We start from the raw sequence: 26,302 nt of genomic DNA, 5'->3' as shown, positions 1-26,302 counted from the left end.
GCACTTGACTGTAATCCAAATCCTCACTATTAAGGCTTCAAGAAAAACCTTTCACTTTTGTACTTCAATCCCCGCTGACCATTTGTTTGCTCTCACTAGAACCTCTGATAGGGGAAGTGTACATGGAGAAGATCCTAGAAAATCTGCATGCAACGCTCTCTGAGACCAAGAGTCTGTCCGACGCAGGCAACATGGAGCCGCTAGTCTCTTTCATTTGCGACGTGACTTCTACCTTTTTCTCTTCGGTGCAAAACTGCCTGCTTCTCCCTTCTGCTGAGGAACTCCTGCTTACAGTCTTCCAGCTCATCGCCCAAGATCAAACACACACTGATCTGTCAGGTAAGACCGTGTGACATCTCATACTTTCATATTGAGTCTTTGCTAGGGAGCTTATGCGTGTTGAACTTTGCCGACAGACACTCTCTTAGACAAAATGGGAAAGGTGTGCATTGCTGGTGTCCAGTCGCTGGTGCAACTTTCTCAGAATGAAGTGCTGCAAGGTGGCTTCTTGCACAGTGCTGCCCTTTGGGTGCAGACCAGGCTACTTACTGTGTCTTTAGATATCAAAAGGTAAACATCTTCTCATGCCAGTTCAATGATTAATTGTTTTTAATCTCTTTTATTAAACACAAAGTAATTTGGTGGTTTGATATTTCTTCTTTATCAGAGGTAACAAATTGGCCCAAAAAATAATGTACATTAGATTTATTTTAATAGCATCTGAATACAGATGGCTTAGTAGCAAAATTGTAGTTTCAATTTTTAACTTTTTACTTACTTTTTTTTTAGTTTGGAATATTTAGTTCTGGCTGTTCAGAGCATAGTGGAGACAATCACCTCTCTCAATCAAGACTCGACACTTCTTCCCCAGTTCTTTGCCTATTTGATGCCTAGTGTCACCAGTTGGTCAAAACTCAGGCAAGCCCTGCCTTCACATGTAAGTCAACTAATCCTAAAAAAAAAAAATTTTGGCCTGTGGAATATCTGTATGATTTTATTTTATGTTTTCTCTCCAGTGGGTCAAAATACCTTTGCTGGATGGCCGTTTTAGGGGCATTTGCGAAATGTCCTGTGAGGACAGGTTCAAAGTTAAAATGCCAAATGCCTTGCCAGCCCATTTATGTGCATCTGCCTTACTTGGAAAGGTGACTTGTGCTGCCTCACTTTCAAATTGCAACCAAGTGAAGGACAAGTGCCAGTCACAGCTACCAAACCTGATACACACAGGTACACATGTAACACACTCTTTTGGTTTTCCTCTGTTTTTGACATTTACTACATACATAGTAATATATTCAGGTCCTTTTTAAATGTGGGTAATTCCTTGTCTCAGTGGCAGAACTGCTGTATACCCTGCAATGGTGTAAGGAGGTGGACTATGCACCTCCTATTGTGTCCACCTATCACGATCTACTCACTGAGTGGGGGCTGTCAGAGGGTCTCTACAACTTGGTGGCAACCACAGATTTGCTGGAGGCGCTCTACTCAAGGTGAGGCTTGCTCACTGGTTTGTGACAAGCTGTAAATATGTTCCAAGCTGCAATAAGTCAAATGTACATGTATTTCTTAATGAAGCTTGAATGCGTGGCGGAGAAAGCTATTAAGCCTCTGTGGATTAGTCGTGGTATTTAATGCTACTTTACTGCAATGAGAGTCAAAAAGAAACACGGTTATTCCTTATAACAACATAAAGGCTTATTTTAAGACAATGTATATAAGCTTTATATGGCAGCTTTAAATTTAACACCACAACTGACCTCATAGATCAGTCAAGCATGGTGGTCTTTGGGCTCTAACACTGGAGAACTTCATCCAAAGTCACAACCTGGCAGACACTCACAGCCCAAGTCTGAGGAAGCTGTACGGCTCAGTGGATAAGTAAGTGATAATTAACCTTTAGTCATAAATACCTTTTTATTGCGGACTGACCTGAATCGATTAAGATAAAGTTGTTTGTGATCTTTGCTTCCTATATCAGTTTGTTGCCAGTATCACCAAGCCAACTGAGTACGCTGCAGGCGCTCTGTCACATTATAACACAGGAAGAGCTACAATCTCTTCTTGCCCTGGCCACTGCTGGAATCATCAATTGGGAAGAAGACAACAGTAAAAAAAAACTTGCATATACTATATCTTTCCTGTCAATACAGTCAAGCCATAAACTTATTTTGTGAATGGTGTTTTAGATGTGTACAGGAGTGTTGCAGTACTGTTATGTTGTCTCCAAGCTGACACACACGTTGAGGATGAGGTGGTGCTGGCTGTTTTGTCTGCCATCATGGATTGGAGAACCCACAAGGAGGATTGGTTCCTTTTTGGCAGGTCAGCCATTATTGATATGTCGCCATCTGCGGCCGGTTATTGGCTTGACACTTGCTATTCTATTCTACCAATTTGGGATAAAATATACATTGGTGAACAAGTTAGTTCACGTGCCGAAAGCTATTAGAAACATCTCTATATGATTCAGTGCATTTTTATACCCCTGAATGTGTAAGATGATAAAAACCTAATACTGAATGTGTATGCGCACTATAAAAACAAATGATGAGAACATGTGAATGATCAGTAAGGTTTTGATTTAATAATTACTTTTGTTCTATATAAAAATGAATATTCTGACAAATATCTCAACTCTGTGTTTGTCAGTGACCTTTCTAAAGTGAGTCCACAACAGTTGAACCTGACAGTGGAAATGATGCGTTTCCTGACCTGGATGGTCACACGACGTCCTACACTGCTCAAAAATAGCCAATGGGATTTTTTACTTTGTGCTATGCTAGCCTGGTTGGAGGTGAGACCCTGTTGCCTCATTTTGGTATTTTTGACATATTAATTGTCTCATCCGCACTTTTGTTTCTGATGACAGGCAGCCAGTGATAACGTGAATTCCCTGTGGAATCCGTGGGTACAGCTTTTTGTATGTGAGAATGCTTCTCTGATTGTGAGCTTGAGCCACTTCTTTGCATCTGCCACTCCTGACGTTCTGGAGAAGTTGCCATCGGAATTAGCAGCGGAGTGGCAAAGCTTCTTTTTGGATGGAATTTACAACCTATTGTTACCTATGCCTGTCAAGATCACAGGTAGCTATTTAGCATTTCAACATGAATTCACCCACTGCTTTAATTGGCGATAACAAGAAGATATGTATACCGAGTCAGTATATCTCACACATATTTGCCGCAAACCATAGTGTTTGACCTTCAGTTAGATTGCTGCAATTTCTGAGTTTTCTATTGCAAAAGTTATGTGCTATTTAAAGTCTATTCCTGCATATCAATTAAAACAAGTCAATGGCTTCAAGCTTCTCCTTGTGTTATCTTGTCTGTGTGCAGATGCCTTCAAAGAACCCGACGACCCCACTTTTCCTCTAGCAGTTCTCCAGTCACTTGGTGCGGCCCTGACCTACGTGCCTGTGGAACAGCTTAAGCAGAATTCCCTGCCGGCAAAATTTGTAGCAGGCCAGAAGTCTAACCTGCCGCAGACATTTCAAACGCTTCTGAACACTTTTTGTCCTCTGTTGGTCTTCAAGGCCCGACCTCTTCAAGTCACAGTCTACCATTTGTTGGCAAAGTAATACTTTATAACATCTCTAGGCAGACATATGCATCATTTTTTTGCAGCATTCATAAGTGTCAAGCTTAATCAATACACAGTATGTGTTAAAGGAGAGCACACTCCACACATTTTTGTTATCTCTACGCTTTGGGGTAATTGAGATCTCTCACTACAGGGTCATGCCTGAGCTGCCTGAATGTGATGAAGGAGACAGCTGCAAGTCTGAAGATGAGGGTGACGAGCCAAGCCTGTAAGTCCATATTTGGGTCGACACAAGTGTTCGGGAGGAGAAACGAATCAATCTGCTTCCTGTGATTTTTTTATTTTTTATTTTATTTTTTGTTCAGCTCTCCTCCGGCTGCTTTGATGGCTGTGCTGTCAGCTTGTGAGGAGTTGTGTGATAGCATTCTGGAAGCAGTTCAAGTCGGAGAGTTTGCCGTTGTCTCCCCTCATAGTGTAGAGTACTCATGCATTCTTGGTTACCTGCTGGCCTGGAAGCTACTCCTCACATTTTTCAGGTCATCACCTTCCCATGTGAGTTTTACGACGTAGCAGTGAATTGAAGGGCTGTGAATGAGTTTGTAAAGGATTGGTTGTTCCTCTGATTCATCATCAGCTTCGAGCCCATTATGCCCAGTATCTCAAGAAAACATGCTCTCTGAACAAACTTCTCCTTAACCTCTTCAAACTGATGCCTGAGAATCCTATCTACCCCGGACAAATGACAGAAATGAGAGACTCCAAAACCTTCTTCACAGAGAATCTCTCTCTAGCAGTTGACAGTAAGAATTAAATGCTGCAATATCTATATTTGTCAGCGGTGGCCTAGAGAAAGGACAACTAACTCATCTTTACTACTCTCATAGAAAGGGACAAGATTAAGCAAGAGCTCTCCCATCTGGCATGCAGTGTCTTCTATTGCACAGTGCAGGACCTGCCTGCTATGGTGCGACTGTGGTGGAATTGTCAGGAAAAGCGTGTGAGTGCCACTGTGGAAAAGTTCACCACCAAGTACGTGAGCCCAATCCTATCGGCTCAGGAGATCTCGTCGGTTCACAACAGCACGCAAATGTTTGAAAATATGTCGGTAAGGTATTGCTTTTATTTGCTATGCAATTTTTTCCCATTAAAAAAATATAAAGTGGAAACTAATTAAGACAAACAGATTTTTTTAAGTATATTATATATATATATATATATAATTTTGGGGAAAAAGGACCATTATTTTTAATGTTTTTTCTAAGGAATATTAACACTGTTGCCCCTTTTCTAAATTTATTTCATTTATTTTGAGTCAAATTGTGCTGCCATATCTAATTGCATGTCTAATGATTGCTAAACATAAGCAGGTGTGGCCTTGGAGTCATGGAGGAGGGTAATGTTTTGTACTGCTGCTAACTTGTGCGTCATATCCCAACTTCCCACCAGGTGAAAGCTCGCTCTGCTGCGTGGGAGGTGATTGCCACCTACTCGGTGGATGAGATTTTTATCGAGCTGGTGATTCAGCTGCCACAGAACCACCCGCTGGGCTCGGTCATTGTTGAGAGCGGGAAGCGGGTTGGCGTCTCTGTGCAACAGTGGAGGAACTGGATGTTGCAGCTCAGTACATATGTCACACATCAGGTAGCACCTGGTCTATACATACAGTGCATCTGTCATATTTAAAAAAAAATGCCATGTGCATACTCTTTAGCTTTAAATTTATCTTGAGTTCAAGTGCCTGTTCCCTTAAAGTAGGGTTTGGCAATCCGGTCCTTGAAGGCAGTTCTGGGTGCAGGTTTTTGTTCCAATCAAACCAATACAGAGTGTTAAACCAATCAGATGGTGGCTGAAACAAGCAGCACCTGACTGCAATTGACTGATTGCATTGCAAACATACCAGTTTAGTGGAAATATTTCCTGTAATGGGTTGGAAAATAAAACTTTTATAAACTACCGATCTTTGTGCAATAGTTTGCTCACACTTTAAGGCTTAAAGTGTAGCCTGATTAGCATGCTTTAATGTGTTCAGAATGGAAGCATAATGGAAGGCCTGGCACTGTGGAAGAACAACGTGGACAAGCGGTTTGAGGGAATTGAAGATTGTATGATCTGCTTCTCGGTTATTCATGGATCCAATTACTCGCTGCCCAAGAAGGCCTGTCGCACTTGCAAGAAGAAATTTCACTCGGCGTGCTTGGTAAGTTGTCTATTTCACACTTAAGTCATGTTGAAACAAAAAAAAAGAAACTGTATAAAATTCAGGTACAGCTTTTGGTCTTTGTGGCAGTAATTAATGTTACAATTTCTACTTTCTCCAGAGAAAACTTTAAGACTGTGGTTTGTACCTCCAAATTATGTCACATTTTGGGGTTGGGGGTTTTGATTGAAGTCTTTTGAATTTTAGATGTTGCTCAATTGAACTGGCTGACTAGTAATCAGTATTTTTTCAGCTTTGTCACTGTTGTTTTCCTTCTTTGCAGTACAAATGGTTTACATCCAGCAATAAGTCCACGTGTCCACTCTGCAGGGAGACCTTCTTCTGATGAACAGCTTCTTACTACAATCCATTGGTGCGTTATGATTTTTTTTATTAGAATATTTTACCTCTAGGAGCCTTTTTGACCACGGTGACAAATTGTTTGACTTTTTTTTAATTTTGCTGAATACCTGTTTGCAATGATATTGCCAAAACACAAAAAAAATCATATTTAGATTATCTTTACCAATCAATACATTTAAAAAATATATATTAGTTTTATCTTCCAAGAGCATCAGCTGCTTTTGCTTCAAATGTAATTATTGAACAATGAATTCTTTTTCAGTGTGGGAAAAAAGACATATGTCCAATCAAATTTCAAATGTATTTTCCTAATATTTAGGAGTGTAAAAGAAATGTCTGAGCTGGTACAGTTCATCTGTAGCAATGATTTTTTTGATCAACGTTTAATCTATATATTATAAAGTAAAATGTGTGATTATCACATTGGGTCTGCATATAATGAAGAACAAGTGTTAAGTTAATTCTTTGGGTCATTTATCTGTTAGATATCCCTGAGAATACCCTCTGAATTTTATCATCCGTTTTTTAGATAGAAGTGTAAAAATCATAAAATCTTGTGCTTTTTTTTGCAATTGAAAAACATTTATATGTGAGAAATATATGGTTCTAAAACTACATTCAGTTATTGCTGTTGATAATGAGAAAAGGCGTTACTTCTAAAAAGTACATTATGTGAATTGTACTTGTATTTTGTGAACATAAAAGTATTAATTATTTCACACCAATTGCATAACTTTAAATTTGGACAATCATTCTTTCATAATCTGATGATATAAAATCCAGGTCTTTGTCCTATAAGGATTGCCATTACCAATAAAAGAATAAATATACATAGTGACAAGTCTTTTATTTTAACATCCACTATTGATTGAAATGTGCAGTTATTCAGCACTAAAAGAACTTAACTATTCTTATCGTATATGTACTTTCAATATTGTCCCCTATATTCATTTATCTTGGGCCCCACTCCCTGTTGAATAATTCAACTCACCTTAAGGCCATTTTTGCTTGCATTTCAGAAGCTTCTCCGCTATTAATTATGACACCTTCAGGACAATCGATAAATTAGTCGCACTCATTTTCCCTGCTATCGACAGCTCCTGATTTTGTGTGTGTTCATTTGTAATTCATTATGACCATCCAAATTTCATCAATACAAAGACCCAGCACCCATCATCATCCGCCCTTGACCTTTTTAATAGCCATTGATCTGTTTGCCAGACATAAATATTTATATTCTCTTGCCACATACCAAGAGAGACAAGCTCACTTCTTACTGCTCATTATCTGCTTGATTAAGCAGCATTGCAAATGTTTGTGAACTATACGGCAGCCATACAAGCAGTCTTGCTCGGTTATGGGATTCAATCCAGTCGTCCTCAATAGATGGCAGTGTTGACACAACACTGTAAGAATAGCTGCTTTGTGACGGATGGGGTTCATTATATACCTGAATTTTGGGGGCGGAGGGGGGCGTTCACTGATCCCTAAAGACGAAATTGTTTTCTGACCCAATTTTTTTTTTTTTTTTTACATCTTTAATTCTAAGTTTCTTGTTACCTTTCAAGTGCATTTCATAGTATCGGAATAGAAATAACAAGGACAGTCCATTCAAGCGTGACTTCAACCAGCTTAACAATAAATGCTCGGAATAATAAATTCCTTACCGACCTCATGCATATGCCTGGTTTAAGAAATTGGGGAAAAACTGCAGTATGCATTGACAATGAGAATCTGCCCTTATCTTTAAACCAGTGACGTTCACTATGTTGGCCAGGTAGTGATCATTTGTTCCAGCCGCAGCCAATTCAAATGGATTGGACATATATTGCCGTCAATGGCACTGACATTTACTTTTTTTTTTACTGCTAGCCCTCCCAGTTTAAACGGATTAGGATCGATGCATATTCTGACCTGAGTCGGATAATAAAATGACTCATGTTCAGGTCAACTTGACTCTAGTTGCGGTGTGTGTATAGAGATATGCAGCATGCACGATATCTTTTCTATTGACATACATTTTACCTCACTTTATTTGCTTCTCTTTTCCACTCTCCCTCTCCTCGTAGATCTTACTGGGTCCTTCCTCACTCACACGTTATTGCATCTGTGTAATATTACACACTGAGCACAATCAATATCAGATTCTGAAATTAATCCTAGAAATTTATCCGGTTCGTTTATTTCAAGCCAAACGGACAACATGAATAAATCATTGCATCTCTATCAATGCAGTTTCACTCATGAACAATCAATATAATTAAGTGTTGTTAGCATATCATAAAAGCAGCAAATAAAGATGATGGAGCTCTTTAGGCTCTTTATCATTACCCTACTGTGCTTCAGTTGAAATCTAACATTATTACTATGTACAAACATTTTGAGTTTCTGTCAGCATTGACATGTTAAAGTGTTAACAAAATCCATCTCGTACTCTTGCGCATTGTATTGTTAAATCTAGAATGGATTAAATATCCACACAAAGCCCTTCCTTCATCCATCCATTCATAAAGCTATATCTGCCTATCCTTTATCCATACCTACATCTGTCTGCCCAATCATAGTCATCGATCTATCCCTGTCATTTAATCTTTTTAGTTCTCTTAAAGAACACAATCAAAACATGTATTTTTTTTCCAGGTTCACAATAACATTTTCCCGGTTCTCTACGACATAATTCACAAGCACACTTACTATTACCTACTCACAACCCGAGTATGCTTTTAATGTGTTCTTTACTGTAGTATCTCAACAAGATATATCCGTGACGAGTATATCAACTTGTGATCGAGGACACCTCGATCTGTCGTCGTCCATTATACACTTGAATTGGCTGATAAACAAGTAAAAAAAAATACAAATCTTGATCCGAGTGCAGCTTTATACGTTGTGCAAAGGACGCTTCCGATTCTTAAAGTTTTCTACAATTAGGCAAATCCTAATTGGCAATTACTTTGATTGGTAATCCGAAAGGTATTTAATGAGCTCATTTAATGGTGCCGTGGAGCATGATAGAGGATGGTAATGGTGTTCTGTCAAAATGCAACACCTGCAATGCCACCTCCAATAGTACTATTGCCATTAGATGTCATTTGAAAGTGGGACTTTGCAAAACAGCAAAGGACACAAGTAGTGTTTATGTTCAACTCTTCTCACTTCCAAAGTCGATCAAATCCATCCAACACTGTCAGAAAAAGCTGTGGCGCTAATACTATACTCGGCCAAGTAGGAAGTGACGATCTGGATATAAAAAAACAGCAAGAGGACTAGAGTAGAGTGGGAGGCTGTGAAAAATAATGGAGATAGGGGGGTTGTACGCTGGGAGGGAGATGAGGTCAAGTCGGACACGGAAGAAAGAGGGAAGCTGGGGAAAGATAATGGGGAACTGAAGCGGGGAGTGGGAAGGGAAGAAGAGAGAGGCTATGTGCCCTACCCTCAAGCGGGCTTGATATGACTGATGTCTGGGAGCAAATCTCAGTGACTCTGCTGATGAACGCCCGCGGCGCCAGCAAGCTGATCGACACGTACTCTACTTTCTACTCTTACTTGCTTTCACAAACTTATTTGAGAGAAATTCGACAGCTAGAAAAAAAGGAAAAGTGTGGGTGTAGGGGTGTTTCTGTGGAGGAAGGGAAAGAGTTACTCGTTACATGCTGTGTTGCAACATGGCTTTTTGACACAGCCATCGTTGTGCACTCAGGTGAATAGAGTTAGTTAACCCTAACAGGCCAGAATAATTTATATTAGTGTCTCAAAATGTATTAATGGGTTAGTTCAATCATAATAATTGATTGTTTTTTGTAGATAAAGACGATCGGATATGAAGCAAATCTTTGACCTGCCCTTGATATTTTCTTTCTTTCCTTATTACTGTTTCTTTCTAAATTCAAAACCCCCAGTAACAAAGTTGCCCCTTGCATCAGTAACTATAAACAAGCACAAAAAATGCATCCAGGCCACCATTTTAGCTCAACTGCTGTTGTAATGTGGGTACAAAATAGAATACAAATTGAGCCCTCTTAATACTTTACTACATTCTTTGTACTTGTCAAAAAGAAAACTTTAGATACAGGTATCTGTAACCACATTCTTCTTATTGACAATTGGTATTTCACATATCTGAAATGTCTTTATCTGAGACAAATGATGTCTCTCGTCATTTACTCTTATGGTGTCGCTCATTATAGATATCTACAAGGCGGCATCATCATTTTTAGTATTTGCCTGTTGAATAGTGACATAAAATATTTAGTCTAATATTGTTCCTGTTTGAGGTGACTGAAGTATCCTATTGTCTAGTCAACCTGTGTGTAAAATTGTGTTTTTGATGAATTACACTTGTTTTTTTTCTTCCATTTTGTCATTTTTAATCTGATTTGGAGCTTGCCACCTGATGGCCAATATATTCAGGTCAATTAAGCCTTTGAAGTGGGACTAATAATTCCCTGTTAATGAGCAGACACATTTGCATTCTGAGTGAGATGGCTGAGGCTGCCTATGGCTGAAAGTCATACAAGAGAGCCATATCGCTGCTGGCCAAATAACAAGGTAATCAATTAAGCTAACTATGCAATTAAGGTAATTAATTGTGCATATGCCCAGGGGTGTCCTGGGGCTTGTCGCGTGGACCCCATTGCCACACTGGACGGTGATTAGGTAGCCAAGTTGGACTCGCTGTTTGACGAGCTCGTGTATAAGCAACAAAGTGGATTCCCGCTGCTTTCTGTGAACCGCTCTCCTAAAATCAACCATAAAATGCACCCAACTGAGAGGAAAGGAGTGTCTTGAGAATGTTTCTTGCATTCTTGGACCAAAACAAAGTCATTGTTAGCCAAGGCCATCTCCACACAATCTCCAATTTGGACAAAATGGGCCACATTTTTTTTTAGATAAGTGTTTTTTGTTGTTGTTTTTGAGTAGTTTGCCTGGTCGCTTGGAGCATTGTGGCTTTTCTCTTGGTACTGCAGTTTCCACCCACATTCCAGAAAGTACACAGTCGTCCAAGATGAGCTGATGACTCTAAATCTATTGGCAGCCCATTCGAGACAGATGTTTACCCAAGTGACTATTAACAGTATAGACTGGATAAATCTTTTTATTTTTTATTTTGACCTAGTCAAGTCTTTAACAATAGGGTTAGTAATACATTTCCAAGTTAAAAAAAAATGCAGGATAGTTATTTTGACATCCACCTGTGATGGTTATTCATTTGAATTTCAATAGGAACAATTCATTTCATATATGAATGAATTGAGATCCAATCTTTGTCATTGAATTGAACGCCTAAGTCAAAGCAGCAGTAATTTGTTTGCATGATACAAACGTGCACACCTTGTGCTCTTTTTCTCGAAACTATTCTGAGATAAGAGAGGTTGATTGTCATTACTGTAATGTGTTGTACGGACAAGTGTGTCCGTGATGTTTGCTGGAGCGTAGTAACGAACATTCCTGACAGATGAATTAGTAAAGTGTCACCGCGCTACCATGTGCCATCAACACCGATCGCACAGCTGTCCTGTCGTGATAGCACGCTGGATTATAGCACAGCCAATAAAACATGTTGGAAGCTCGTAAAACAGTCGGCATGGCCCTCGATTTGATTTGGCTGTTGTTTAAAGATCAACTCTTATCTTCTTTTTTTGCCAGTTCTACCATTTGTGGGGGTCTTTGATGTTGTTGCTATTTTTTTTATTGGCAGAAAACTCATTTAAATCACAATTCATAATATAAATGCAATTATAGTTCAATTGACTTGACATGGTCATTCCTCTTGTCCACAATCTAGTAACTCATTGGCTTCCGGTGATGCTATCACCATGATAGATAATCTAGTTACTTTACAAATCAACTGTTTTTAGAGTAACTATGGTGTATTACCACTTACAACACTAGAATGAAGTAAATGCATCAACATCCTACTTACTGTTCTAGCAAATGTATTGTTATTTGATGAATTAACACAGTAGTTGCCTTGCACAGTCATCGATCTTCATATTGACTGGGTGGGCCGGCAAAGGGGGGAAAAAAGAAATCGTGTCTAATCAGTGTTGATGCTACGAAATGTAAATAAACGTACAAAAGTAACATAGCCATACTTTGCTAGTGCTCGAGCCACATCAACAAAACGGCAGATTAATGAACTGCGTACTTGAGTTTATGAGTCAATCATAGCCATATTAAAGAGCAGCGTGTTGACTCGAATTGTTTTTTATGTCCGTCTAGAAGCAAATATACTTGCGGTGTGTGTTCACGCAGTGATCTCACGTTCCCTAAATTCGTGTACGCAATGCCAGCTTTTGGAACAAGCCCAGATGGTAGATTTAACACTAATTCAAGCATATGCCTGCTTCAAAGCTCATGCATCACAATTACGGGGCTAAACTAACTGCAAGTTGGAACACAAGGAGGCATATTTCGCTTGTATTCTGTCTGCAAGCTGGTATTCATTAGGTTTTATTAAAATTAAATGGGTTTGAGGGTCTTATCTGCACAAAATACGTTAGAATCATATTTTTTTTCAAAGACTTATTGAAGTAAAATCAAATGTAATAAAAAGTGCATTTAGAGCCTGATACAATTGAGAACATCATATAATTCTAGGGGACCAAAAAAAAAAAAAAGCTTCTGTAGGTGTATCACACAAAAAGTCACAGGTGGTGAGTTTATTGTCACAAAATTAAATTGCGTAACCGAAAAAAGCAAAATAAGAAGTAACCATTTACTCCTTAAATGATTTAACATTGAAATAAGTCAACAGGAATTTAATTCAAAAGGCCATTATTTCTTCTCACCCAGGATCATTTAATGTATAATAATTATAGTAAATCGAGTAGGATCTTTTCCTCAGTGTGTACATAAGTAGCCTACTAGATAGTATATGGTTAATTGCTTCTGGCAGTTAGTAAATGCATAGTGAATATATAGATAATCCATCTGAAACTGACAATCATTGAAGCCACAAGAGGCTGAGTGGATTCCTGAAAGTGATTTTTAAACTTTTGCAAAGTTCTGCTCTTTGTCTTCCTGACAAGAAAAGCTCCAAGAGCATAAAATGTTCCTCCATGATGCAGGAGCATGCCCTGCTTCTTTACCCATATTGCCATTTGGCCTTCTACTACAAGTGTTTTAGTGAAGTTAAACAAAGAGGTGTTTGCTCGTCTTCCTCTTTGGCCCATCTTAATGGCACATCTTTTAATAAATATTTATAGTGAGCCGCCAGGGGGGAGATATTAAAAAACATGCAATGCTAAGATGGCTTCATTCCCATGGAGATAGAGATCTGTGCAGACATATGAGGAAAGAGGTGAGGCCATACAGACTAGACAGTCATTAGTTTGCTGATGGCAGGCAAGAGGAGATGACTTTGGCAAGGACGTGCTTGATAGACATCTGTTGTACAAGATGTGGGCGATGGAAGGTTGATGCCACCTTTGTTCTTCAAGTGGAGCATTTAAGGGTAAATCAACAACAAGGTTTTATTAGGTTTTACAGTATAAAAAAGCCTGTCTAGAAATGCGCTATTTTATTTTTAATGAAAGCGCTATTTTAAAAATTCAAGGCCTTTCAATACATGGTCTTTTTAAAGATAAAAATCCCTGCTATTCATTATAAATACCCTTAAAATAGCCTTAGTTTGGCCACTGGTTTTTAGATAAATTTCAAGACAAAAAAAAGCAATACATTTGTAACACTAAACTCCAACACACTAAATAATTGACGGCAAATTAAAATGTTCTGAGCTTTTAATGGCAGAACAAAAAGGTCATTTCAAAATCTATTTTCATCATGAAAAAATCCAATCATAGTATATTATACTGGCTTAAGAATGAAGGTTTACACAATAACAAAGAATGCATGAGTGAATATGTATATGGACAATTTCTTTTATTGTATTTCTGTCAGCAACTTGTTGATGGCAAACCTGAAAACAAGGGCTGAACATACATCCCCCCCCCCCCTTTTTTTTTTGGCGGAGAGAAAGATGATCGACTAGAGCGTCCGTGTTGTTTTAAATCTGCAGGTCCGTTGAGGTGAATCTCCCTGTCCGATAGTTTTCCGGCTCATCGCCACTTGACCATCAATCAAGTCATATCAGCGACGTGTCTCCAAAGTTTGCCCGAGCTAAATGCGCCTCATTTATCACATCAGAGAGAGAGATAGAAAGACAGATACATAGAAAGGCCCCGTGTCTCAATCGTCCATGAACATTTCTTGTCAGAAGAAGGATAGGATCTATACGTATGCAAAGGCTCTTCAGGTGCACTTGATTAGTTTGTGAGGTCCTTCAGAAAAACACTAAAGAGTGACTGAGTGAGGCAAGAGGAATTTCCTGACTAGTCGGAGGGAAAAAAAATCAAAAGGTGTAGAGCAGGAAAAGACAAATGGAGGGGAGTGGCAGATAGCATCGCTGACTGATAGATTCTCGTGGCGAGCAAATTGGGCTTACGGGCCGAGGGTGACTCAGTCCAAGTCTTGAGTGACAGGCGACCGCGACGTTATCTATGATCGTTGAAGGGCAAAGTGGACATGGACTGAATTGCCTCATGATAAAGATACTCATTTGTAAGTACACTGTGCAAATCAATAATCACTTTCAATTGATTCCAAATGGATCACTTTGCTTAATCCTGTCTGTTGAGATGGACAAATTGTACTATTTTATTATACACAATTGCTTGAGTTACAATATGAAGTGTTCTAGGAATTTGAAATGGAAACATATGCTCTGTACGTGAAGAAGATATATAGTAGACGAGCACTGCTGGTTGGTCATTGATTGGGCCTCAAAGTGATAAAAGCAGAAGACGAACGGTGGTAATAAGACATAATGAAGTTCATGACAAGATGACCACAGGCTCATTATCCTTTTTCTCTGTCGACTTAAAAGAGCACTTGTCCCCATTTTCACCTCCCTTTGCCTCCTTGCGTCTGCACTCACTGTCCCACTAAACTGCCTGTAAAAGCCTCCAACAGATGGCCCAGCAAAAATGATTTGAAGTGGGTGTGTGTGAAAGCTGTTTTTTCTTCTTTTTTAATTATATATTTTTTAAATATCAATCCTAAAAGCTGCACTGAGATCCACAGACATTAACACAGACTTTTAATTAACCACCCAAGTGCATTATTCTCATAACCGGAAAGATTTGACTACGAATTTAATGCATATTTCTCTGAACTAACACATTTACTGTTAACAAGATTTTGATATTACCTTGTAAGAGATGGATTTAATGATTATTTAAATGACTTGGGAAAATTTTAAAATATTTTGCAGTACCTCCAGCTATTTCTCCTTTATAGACATTCATCCTAAAACAACCCATTTATAATATGTGATCTGTAATTGTACCCACGACAATATGCATGTAACATTGCCACTATACGTCCTATTTGGACTGGGATATACGGCATTCAATGATCATTTTCGATGCATTTGACGATGGCAGTTGAACTTAGAGAATCTATTAAAATAATAGTATCTATAATAATTTTATTGACAATCTGAATATGGGTAAAGCTATGGAGGAGACTCCTCACAATTATCAACACTGTTAATTCAATTAATGATGGATTGTCTTTTGAATGACAATATTATTGTTTATCCAACCAAGTGCTCTTACAATTCATCCAAATATTTTGATAAATAGGCCATTGATGTCCAAACATTTAGAATTTTTTTTCCCCCACCCTCAATAATTTACCTGTTAAAATCCAACCAATCATTAATTGGCCATATTTCAAGCGTCCTATCAAAAATAAATTACCTGTATGCCTTGAACTCTGTCACCCCGCCCTCAGGCAGTTTCTCTTTCCTTAATGGTGCAGTCACTCTTTTCTGGGAGAAAAAAAAAGCCTTAAGTCATAAATTAGGCGACATATAAATTCAACCATACGCCCTCAAAAGGTTCAAGCAAAGTGAGAGGTGACCGTAACTTCTTCCATGCAACACACTCCTTCAGTGAGGTTTTGCCAAACTCGTTAATGTTCACATTATTCAGCGTGAACAATTACCTCCGTGCCCTCTGGCTCTGCCTTCACATCGTTTGTCAGTTGAAGGAAGCTATCTGAAATTGTATTACTACCCCATCATGGCCATGACTCATCTTTACTGTAGACTCATCGCAACTGTATATTAATTACTCACTGGCTAAAGAAAAAGGGCTGTTTAATAATCAGGTTAGCAACATTGCATTCGTTTGTGCTTGCAAAGAGACAATTTGCTATAGTGTTGCCTAGAAGATTTTGTCGTTTCTGAATGTCTTTCTGTCTGGAGCTTGATTTCCAGCCAGGGAAATCTACGCCCGACTGCTCGATTCACCAAATAATGGTGAATTACCCAGCAGTGTCTGGCTGCAACAATACATGAGGGAAGTAGGATGTCTTTTTCCTGACCACGTTAGAGGTTTCATGGTCTTTTTATGCTCTTCTTAGGGGCTGAAAAAAGTCAATTTTCAACTAATCTGGCTGTATACAAAAAACTATTTGATTGGAGGATATATATATATATTTTTTTTTTTTCTTAAATGTCACCGGTTTCTGCTCCTCGTTATTTACAATGACTACTGCACGCATGAGTATTTTTTCGCAGGAATGTCATGCCCCCGTTAGAGGTCCCATATATCTGACTTTGCTGTGTTGTGGTAAATTAGCACACTTGTTTTGATTGTTATATTTCATAAACCATTGTGTTTACTAACCATATATTATATTTGCGGTCATGTGTTGATCAAAGAAATTGAACATCATCCTTGAGCTTTTCTGTGCAACCTGACAATACAGATCATTACAGTAATTTTTTTAGAGAACACCATGGCAACAGGGTTCACATACTACCACTGCTGACTGGCTCCTTAATTGGCTGGTCTCTTGAATAAGAAGTCAGCATTTAGTCCAGTCTTTTCTTTTATAGTAATAATAGTTTCTGTCTGTACTTCATGAATTATATTTATTAAAAAAAGTGACATTAAATGTCTTTAAGCCCCTTAAAAAGATGTAGATCACTTCATTTTCCCCCTAAAATGTTGAAAGTTTAAATGCAAATAGCATTCAACAACTCAAAAGTACATTGTTAATTATATTTATTTAAAAAAGTGACTAAACTTCTTTAAGCCCCTTAAAAAGATGGAAATCACTTCCTTTTTACCAAAAATGTTGAACATTTAAATGCAAATAGCAAAAAATAAATCAACAGTACATTGTTAATTCAGAAAAAGTTGAATATTAATGATGAGAGATTATTAACATTTCACAATTTCTGCATGGATTTTCATACACTGTCATTTGATATGATTTATTATATACTTTTATTTAGTCACTTTAATTTGTCAGTAGGTTAGATTCTTCATGTTTGATGACCCCACTGACAAAATAGATAAACAGTTAATTGGAATAGCAGTCTACGAAAAGTAGTCCTTGTTGATTTGCGCATGTTTTTTTTTTCTCTCCAAAAGTACCATCTAAAATTCAGAATAACGATGTGGCTAAAGCTAAACTTCACACCGACAGCCGGTAGAATGTGATTTTTGTTAATTAGCGTGATTAAACCCCTCACTTTTAATGAGCTGTCCCCTCAAATAGGTCTGACTATGAACTGCATAGAGACCTTTTCTATCTCACATTAGCGCCACATTAGCTGTAAATTAGAAAAATCTCTCCAACCGTGGCTTTGACCCAAAAGCTGCCTCCGATGCTTTGTGATGGTCCATAAAGCTCACATCATGAGAGTCACTGTCGTTTTTAAATGAGCAAGCATTTGGAAGGACATGCAGATACATCATTTTTGTATGAACTCTGCACTGAGAATGACTTGTTTTCTGCTCAGGCATAGAATAGCATAAAAATTCAATATTTTCAGGGGCACTGCCACTTAAAGAAGGACTTTATTGAGTGATCGGATAATTTCAAACAGCTCTCCTCCACCTTTTGACATTAGATACTGATTTATTTCTTGTTATTAAACTTTTTTTCAAGGAGAAATATTTGCTCTTTTGCTCCACTTGCTTGTTAAATATTGGTTTTAAAGCTTGTCACTTAGTGGTCTATTAGATTTTGAAAAATTAGTTTCCATTGACACTAATAGATTTCCGAACTGGATGATAGTCATCATTTAATATGTTGAATTATTATTATTATTTTTTAAACTGATTGATGTAATGATAGATAAATATTTAAAACAATTTCTTGAATTATTTTGCTTAAAAAGCTATGTAGTATGCATTTCTTCAGAAACAAAATTGGTAAGCATATTTGAGCTGCAGTATTGGTTGAAATCATCAAGATTTTTCCATTGCCTGAAATAGTTTAAACAAAGAGGAGAAAGAATCTGGTATTGACCCTAACTTGACAAAATTCCTGGTCACCAGATGCTTACTGTGCTGTTGATATCAAGCAGAGAAAATTCCATCAAAGGGAAGCTTGTTGGCATTAAAGAGTGTTTAGGTGGCATCCCCATCAGATCTTTGTTGTGTGTGTGTGTGTGTGTGTGTGTAGTAGAATAATGGCACACTTCAAAGTCTACTTATATCACTGTGGTCAAAGTCTGGAAATATGAACACTCTGAGGACACTTTATAGAAGATGAAGATAAGAAAAAGGGATGACCGTGAGGCTACATAACAGTGTCAAAGCATACATGGAGAGATTTCTGATGAAGAGGGCAAAGCTGCGTTCCGTGACAGTGATAAGTGATAGCTGGAATTTTAACACCTTGAAATATACCATTTATTAAATGCAATGATTTCTAATTAGTAATGAGGAATTTCCGACTTGCCAGGAGTTTACAATGCAGTTTGAGTGAATCTTCCATCTGGACAAAAATGACTGTTCTGAGGTGTGGAAATCAAGGTTGAGTTGTTTATGCACCAATCTTTAACATGAGGATAATATAAAGTGCAAGTACATTGTCACATCACTGTAGAAAAGCATATTTGATGGATGTTAATAAAATTGTTTTGTCTAAAGTAGAGGAAAAAGACAACAATTTATTACTACTCATGTACTGGGAATATGATTTGTTGTCATCTATTGTGACCTGATAAACTCTAAGTAAGATAAACAGTATTTTTTGATCCAAACACTCTGCATTAGGGGAAAAATTCAAGCTGGATAGTATAGGAGAAGAAGATATTAGCATAGGGAGCGCCCACGCCTTCTTCCCTCACAGCATGAAGACTTGACAGCACTGGGCAGGTTTGAGCCCGTTCCATGCTGAGAGTGACACTTAATGAGATATGCTTGCTCGTGCACCTCACCCACGCTCCATTATTTCTCTCTCAAAGCCACACAAGTAAAGTGCTACATCATCTTAATTGTGAATGTTTTGTTAATTAATTTGCGCCAAGACCTTAGCTTTGATGATGCCTGAGATGACTGATTATCAGACTTATTTCGTCATCATTGGATCTGGTTGTTATCTGTCCAGCAGTGTTGTCATGTACTACTTTGGCCAGCACATTTTTACATAATTCCGGAGCAAAACTGAATGCATCAAACAAAACCTTCCCTTGCTTATTGTTTCTATTCCCTCTTTGGATCTGAATCCAATAGTAGAACAAGCCAACTTTTGGTGTTTTGCACTTTTTCTTGCTACTTAATGTTGATAACAGCCAGCATTTTCTCCTCCGATGAACTCAAGCTAATTTATTTAAATGCATATATGTGAGGTTTAAGGGTGAATAAACCTTTGGAACTCAGCCGAGGGAGTAAATTAGTTTCGATGAAATAAAAATCCTAGTTACCTGAAATGAGTGAGCTCTTTACAATTAACCACAGTGATTAGTACCACTAAGTGATTATTCTGATAATCATCATTGTTAGTAGACGCTTCTTGGCCAATAATGTTTCATGCTTTTTCATTTTGATTGCTGTTCAAAATTAGATGTTGATTAGCATGGTTCCTTGAATTTCAGGGTTTGAGTTATGAACCACTGCTTGGTTGATTATATTACCAGGAAAACTGAAGTGTGATTTCTAAAAACGAGAAAACTTCGGCCCAAACCGGGGTTCTCTTGGACTAGAAGTTGGAATTTAGTGCACCCAGATGCAGTTTTTCTTTTTTTCCCCCCTTCTTGATAATTGGCAAATGGCTCACTTCACAAGATGTACAAGCAGAATAGAGTTTTGAGTCATAACACTTGTATATTATGAACAGAATCAAGCACAATTATATTAGATGGCTTCAAAATGGAGTCCACAGAGTATAACAGACACGTGAAAAGAAGTTTTGCTTTCATAAAGAGAAGCCGGATATATTATCTTTTTTTTTTTTAGAGAGAGAAAGGATTCAAGCTGTTATTATTATTCTTTCAAATTAATTGCAGTAGTTGGAGGTTGTTGACATAGTTACGGTTTGTTCCATGTCATCCAATTGCCTCACAAGGTTAATGTTTCTCCTTAATGGAGCTCAAGTGATTTACCAGCCAATTGAACAAAAAGGTCAGCATGGATTTACTGACACTAATTCTGTTTTTTCGGTCGTTTTGCTCCGCTCTGAGACACGGGGGTACAGAACACAGCTGGAGGATTTAGGTGTTAAAACTGAAGCTGAACATTATATTTATTAGTCCAACTAAATAATAAGCCAACATACAGAAGAAAATATCTTTTACTTTTTTTAAATATCACTAGGCTCTATCTTTATTCTTTTAAATCTGTCCAAACAAAGCCCAACAGACACATAGAGACACAAAAGTAGATGTTTTGGCAACTATTTATTCAACAATTCAATTTGATACATGAGAAGGAACCTCTAAATTAAATAAATCAATCCCCACAAACAATGGGAAAAAACACACATGGGTCATAGCGCTGCGTACGCCATCATGACTGCTCGATATAATATTTAATCATCATAAAACTTGTGGTTTCACCAAGAAGCTGCACTAACATATCGGTAGCGGGAATTCTGACCTTTTGTGTTTGCAGCACAACTACACACTCAATGACATCACGATGTGCACTTACCAACAGTTGGTATTTAAACAACATAGTGAAGAAAGTTCAAATTTGGTTATATTTAGCTTGTTTGTCTTGGGTCAATATCACTAATATTAAGTAAGATATTTCTCCTAATTTTAAAATGAGCAACAAAATAAACATAGTGTATCTCTAAAATAGAAGTATATTCCTGAGATGCAAAACAAACAATTGGAATGAGAGTTCAACCACTAATGAAGTATTAAAAAAAATAGATACTCCATGTTTTGTGATCATAAGGCCATGATTTTCCAGTACCATGACATTAAAGTCAATTAAGTAATTGAAATATATAATAAAATAAAAATACAATCCAAAAGTATTACACAATGTACTGTATGAGATGGCAGAGTTGAACAAATGTGGACGTTTATGTACATGATTTAAATTTCATTTATGTGCCAGAGTTACATACAACGACAGTATCTTTGCAAGAAAAGCAAGAAATAAGAAAAATTAGTGATCTCAGCCAATGAGTGACTCATTGTACAGTTTTGAACCCAGGTCAGTAAAAGAAGGCCAGTGATGACTCATGGAATTGATGTATTAGGTTATGGATGGGCAAGACTTTTTAAAGCATCATTAAAAAAATAAAATAAAACAAATACTGACCCAGATGTGATACATCTGCACTTCAAGTCAACATTCAGAGGGAGTCAGTTGATAAAAGTGACAACTTAGCAAAAAAAAAGCCAAAATAAAGGTCACCATATGCATGTCAGAAACCATTATTCAAATGTAAAAAAAAAATAAAAGCACAACTCAAAAGTGTGACGTACTCGATGTCAATTCAAGTGCACATTTCAGGATTGGACACCTGCATATATATATATACATAACATAACAGCGTAACTGCCTTCATTATTTTTTTTTTAAAATCTAGCAACAAATCATGTCATCTATCTTGAATGAGTGAAAATTTACAAAGGTTTGAAAAACATTTCTTTAAACACATTCGGCAAGTATTATGTTTTATAAAACAACACGTTTCTTTGTTATCAATGCCTTTTTTGACCATTTATATTGGCAAAATGCTATTTCAGGGCAAAACAAAAAATGTACAAAACTTCATCTCCACGCATCATGTTAAAAAGACAGTAATGATAGTGCGAATGCATTGTGGGTAGTTCGCAAGTACACGATAGCAACGCCACGTGTATACCAATTTGAAAGTAGAACTTGACACGTTTAAATTAAAATGCCTCAGCAGTGACGGGCAAAGATAAAAGCAGATTTATTGAATGCTTCCCAAGTTGTGACTCACTTCATGCGCTTCTGTCTTCCAAATCATTACAGGCAACAAAGGATGCATACGTGGGTGATATCGTGTTGATGAATAGACCGACAGAGAAAATAGATTTGTAGCTCTTTTGACCCACAACGTGGCCCTTTTCTTGGCCAACACAAGTTCACTGGAAAGCCACAGTGTGTTGAAATTGACCTGTAAAAGATCTTTTGAAAATGCACTGGCTTGTGAATAAGCCATAAGGGGACGAGTAGTGTCATAGCAACGTCGTAATATTTATTAGTCATCTCCAATATTGGTGAATCATATTGAGCCAGGCTTGTAAAACCTTCCATTGACTTAACATGAATTTTTTTTTCTGTTCTCACCGTAAATCATGTAAAATGGTTGACTGACAAAATAACTTAATGAACAAAAAACCAGCATAATTGATTTTTCGTATGATTTCAACATCTGACGTGACTTCTGTTCAATTGATCTTTATTGCATTATTTTGCTTAGTCTTTCACGATACTTGTTTGTAATATCCTGCAAACCATCTTTTACAACAATAACAGTCCCCCCCCCCCCCACCCGGCACGTTTAAGATGACCAACGTAAAATCTTGCAAAATCAAGCCGTTATTTCCGCTAAAAACGTGAAACTTCACACCACTGAAAAATAGAACTGAACCAGATTTTTTTTTCTTAAATCAGCCAAGTCTAACACAAACAGCTGCCTGCGTGACTGAGTATGTAAGTGAGTGTTATGTCCCACTCAAGGAGATGGCGCAGCGGCGTTTGAGTTCATTCGGTGACAAAGACATTACTTACGGACTGTATTTGCATAATGCTGGAAATTGGTCACTAAATTGGAGACAGCTGGGCCAACTGTTCCATTGCCCTTGGTAACAATTGCCTCCATCTTGCTCGATTAATATACTGCTCGCCTCATGTCTTTCACACAATAGACGACGTGACAAATTCAGTTTCGAACATGCTGGCAGGCAAAAATGTAGGATTATTTCGCTAATTTTTTTCCGTCAATTAATCCTTACACTCCTAGATTAACGAAGCATTAATTCCGAAACATTCAATTAGATAAAAGGCCCTTATAAACAACAACAAACACTTTCTTTATGGAGTCATGTTTTTAAACATCCTTTCTATTCTCTTAAATATTCCTTCAAGTAATTTAAATAGGAAAGGAGGCCAACAAAAACTTGCCGATGTGTTTTTAAACACTTTTTAGTTTCTTACATTATTTACATGGCATGTGCCAGGAGAAATTTGTAGAAATTGACGAAATTATATGCAATGAAGATTTCAATGGAAATGAACACAACACTGGTTCAAAGATGCTAATATACAAAAAGATTACAGAAGAGCTGGAATTCAATAGCAATTTTCACAATCAAACACGTTTGAGCAGACATTACACACCAAGGAGTTAGAATCCCTTCAAAAGAAAAATATCATTTTTTGTTTGTTTGTTTTCACTCTGTTTTCACAAATTGGAAACAAAGATTTGTCCCATTGTCACCTTGGGGGAAAAAAAAACAACCACCCCAAAGGCAAATGTGTTGTTTGCGATGAAACATGCTGACTCCATTTTGTGCTTTTGTTTTTCAGAACTTGGTTTGGAAAATACCGTATCTTGACTGAGTGAGCTCCACATCAATGACACCCAGAGAATTGTTGGATTTTGTTACGCAAAGCAACATAATGGAATCATGAATATTTTGGGGCATCTTTCTACGGTACTGTATCCCTGAAGGGGATTTAAATGTCAATATTTCATGTGATTGTCACCGTGCATATGTGCGCTCCATGCACATATGGTGGACTTGGTATTGTGCAGTGACACATGTAAGTGAAATGCAATTTTTTTTCTTGATCCTTTCACCTTTCCCACCAAAGAATTCCACTATGCACCTGCTAGTTGAAGTGCACATCAAAATGGAATCACAGAAATAAAATGTATTTACCAATAAATCCCTGTACAAAATGTAACTAATGCACTGTTTTTGACACATTTCCAAATTGTGTGCTTTTCCCCCCAATACTGCAGAAAAAAAATACTAAAACAACAGGGTGTTCCAAAATATTTGACCCCCATTTCTCAAAATTATTGATCTATGCAATGGTGTCAAACATTTCAGGAGACCAGGTATTTGCGGGCCAAACTTAATGAAAGATCAGCACTAAACAGGTCAAAGTTTGGTTTCGTGAAAATTATAAGTGCTACTCAAAGTAGCGGCTCACATGTACTAGTTGGGTTCATGGCATAAAGGGTTCCGTGCGGCCTGAATAGTTACTACTCATTATTTTTAAGTGAGAACATGGCGAAGGCAAGGATTGATCCGACTACCCCTCTCATGGTAAGTGGACTCTTCACCATTTGAGCAAAAATTCCACCCACCTCCTTAATCTGCTACAAAATGGCTCTCTACATTTCTGTTTCAGCTCTAAGGTGACAAGTTGAAGGACGTGGGAATCAATCCAACCAACTGTTGCATGGTAAGCAGACCCAGTAAATTTTCAAATGAAATTTTCAATGTATATCGCGTACCTGTTAAACTAAAGCTCATTACATTTCTGTTTCAGCTATAAGATGACAAGTTGGAGGATGCATGACTTGGTCTGGTTATCTTCCTCTTGCATGGTAAGTGGATGCTTTACTTGTTGAGCTAAGTTCCCACCCACCACTGTACTAAGTCACGGAATTGCCCTCTACATTTCCTTTTCAGCCGTCAATTGACAAGTTGAAGAACGTGGGATTCGATTCACAACCTCTCGCATTGTAAGTGGAAGTCTTACTTGTTGAACTAAGTACCGGTTTTCAGGGTAGTATGCTGCCAGAGGACATAAGATCCGATATTTTGACTAGCAACTATAATTTTAGCAAAACCAAACGTATCTGTTTAGTGCAAATTTTCCATTGAGTTTGGCTTAGAAATATACAATTCTTACAGCTAGTTGTCCAGAAGCTATTGTGAGGAAAAGGAAAGAAGCCAACGACTACCGGAATATACACAAAAAGTCTGTTGGTATAGCAGAATTAGAAAATGCTGTCCTATTCTCTTCATCTCCTCTAGCATTAATAGTTATATTTTTGGTGTTTATTCTCAATTCTGAACAGGAGCACATTACACCCTCACACTAAATACTATACACATTGATGAGCAACCTTGCTACACGAGTGTCACACAAAGCTTTCTTCTTATCTTACATGGTTCAACATTTTAATTACAGGTCTATTTAAAAACAGAAGGATCGTCTAAGAAATGTAAGTGCGAGTGTATAAGGCGCGGAATAGCACATATCACTGAAACAATAATAATAATCAAAAAGAAGAAAAGACACAATGATGTGAGCTAAGCAATGGAATGATGGCCTGTTCAGGTGACCATCTAGAAAAGCATTTACATTGCTACCGACTGATACATGAAGGCATTGACACAAGTTCAATGGCGTCTGTCTTTTTAGGCACCGTGTTGATGTGAGATATGTGTTTGAATGTGTTTATATGAGCGGGAGTGTGCAAGCAGAAGGGAGTGGGAGAGCTCGTGGTGCTGTCTTCAGGTGTCTGAATGGGGGAGGTGTAAGACTTTAGCAGTCACGGGAGATTTACAGATTTACAGGATTGAGGGGCAAAAATACGAGTGAACTTCCACAGCGATGCCTGCGAAAAATGGAGGCTGAACGATTAGGAAAGATGAAAATGGAGTCAAAAAGAGAAGGACTTTGGGATCCTCTCTGGCAGACTGGTTACAGGCGGGGGACATTGAAGGACTGATGGCAATGGGAGTGCCCTCCGAAGTCTAGATGAAGTATTCCTTCTTTTCTTCGGCGTGTGCATGGTTACCCTCGGCGTTGATGATGGCCGTGTCCGCGTCGGGTGCGTCATCCGCTCCTTTGGCTTCGTTTGTCAAATACGTTCCTGAAATGGAAAAAAACAACAACATGAAACTGGGAAATGCGTTGAGTTGGCTTGCCCAACATC

The 26,302-nt window shown here is 37.9% G+C and overlaps 2 protein-coding genes across 7 annotated transcripts in view; one reads left to right on the top strand and one right to left on the bottom strand.

Annotated features, from left to right (window-relative positions):
- The window catches only part of ltn1 (listerin E3 ubiquitin protein ligase 1), a 28,211-nt gene extending 3,902 nt beyond the window's left edge, over positions 1-24,309 (top strand). Inside the window, exons 15-33 of the mRNA XM_077741445.1 lie at positions 100-339; positions 417-570; positions 790-937; positions 1,017-1,227; positions 1,334-1,490; positions 1,765-1,878; positions 1,979-2,106; positions 2,187-2,322; positions 2,650-2,794; positions 2,870-3,083; positions 3,336-3,573; positions 3,734-3,808; positions 3,906-4,092; positions 4,175-4,340; positions 4,425-4,645; positions 4,987-5,181; positions 5,570-5,737; positions 6,021-6,110; positions 23,929-24,309. Coding sequence (XP_077597571.1) covers positions 100-339; positions 417-570; positions 790-937; positions 1,017-1,227; positions 1,334-1,490; positions 1,765-1,878; positions 1,979-2,106; positions 2,187-2,322; positions 2,650-2,794; positions 2,870-3,083; positions 3,336-3,573; positions 3,734-3,808; positions 3,906-4,092; positions 4,175-4,340; positions 4,425-4,645; positions 4,987-5,181; positions 5,570-5,737; positions 6,021-6,083 — 2,960 coding nt within the window. The 3' untranslated portion in view covers positions 6,084-6,110; positions 23,929-24,309. The remainder of the gene's footprint in view (positions 1-99; positions 340-416; positions 571-789; positions 938-1,016; positions 1,228-1,333; positions 1,491-1,764; positions 1,879-1,978; positions 2,107-2,186; positions 2,323-2,649; positions 2,795-2,869; positions 3,084-3,335; positions 3,574-3,733; positions 3,809-3,905; positions 4,093-4,174; positions 4,341-4,424; positions 4,646-4,986; positions 5,182-5,569; positions 5,738-6,020; positions 6,111-23,928) is intronic.
- Positions 20,789-26,302, bottom strand: part of cadm2a (cell adhesion molecule 2a) — a 120,051-nt gene continuing 114,537 nt past the window's right edge. For all 6 annotated transcript variants that reach the window (XM_077741446.1, XM_077741448.1, XM_077741451.1 and 3 more), the window contains one exon: positions 20,789-26,239. In XM_077741446.1, the coding sequence (XP_077597572.1) occupies positions 26,121-26,239 (119 nt within the window). In that variant the 3' untranslated portion in view covers positions 20,789-26,120. The remainder of the gene's footprint in view (positions 26,240-26,302) is intronic.

This window comes from Stigmatopora nigra, chromosome 19 (assembly GCF_051989575.1).
Source record: "Stigmatopora nigra isolate UIUO_SnigA chromosome 19, RoL_Snig_1.1, whole genome shotgun sequence".
In the NCBI taxonomy this organism is placed as follows: Eukaryota; Metazoa; Chordata; class Actinopteri; order Syngnathiformes; family Syngnathidae; genus Stigmatopora; species Stigmatopora nigra.
The sequence above is the reverse complement of the archived record's forward strand: the minus strand, read 5'-3'. Positions and strand labels throughout refer to the sequence as shown.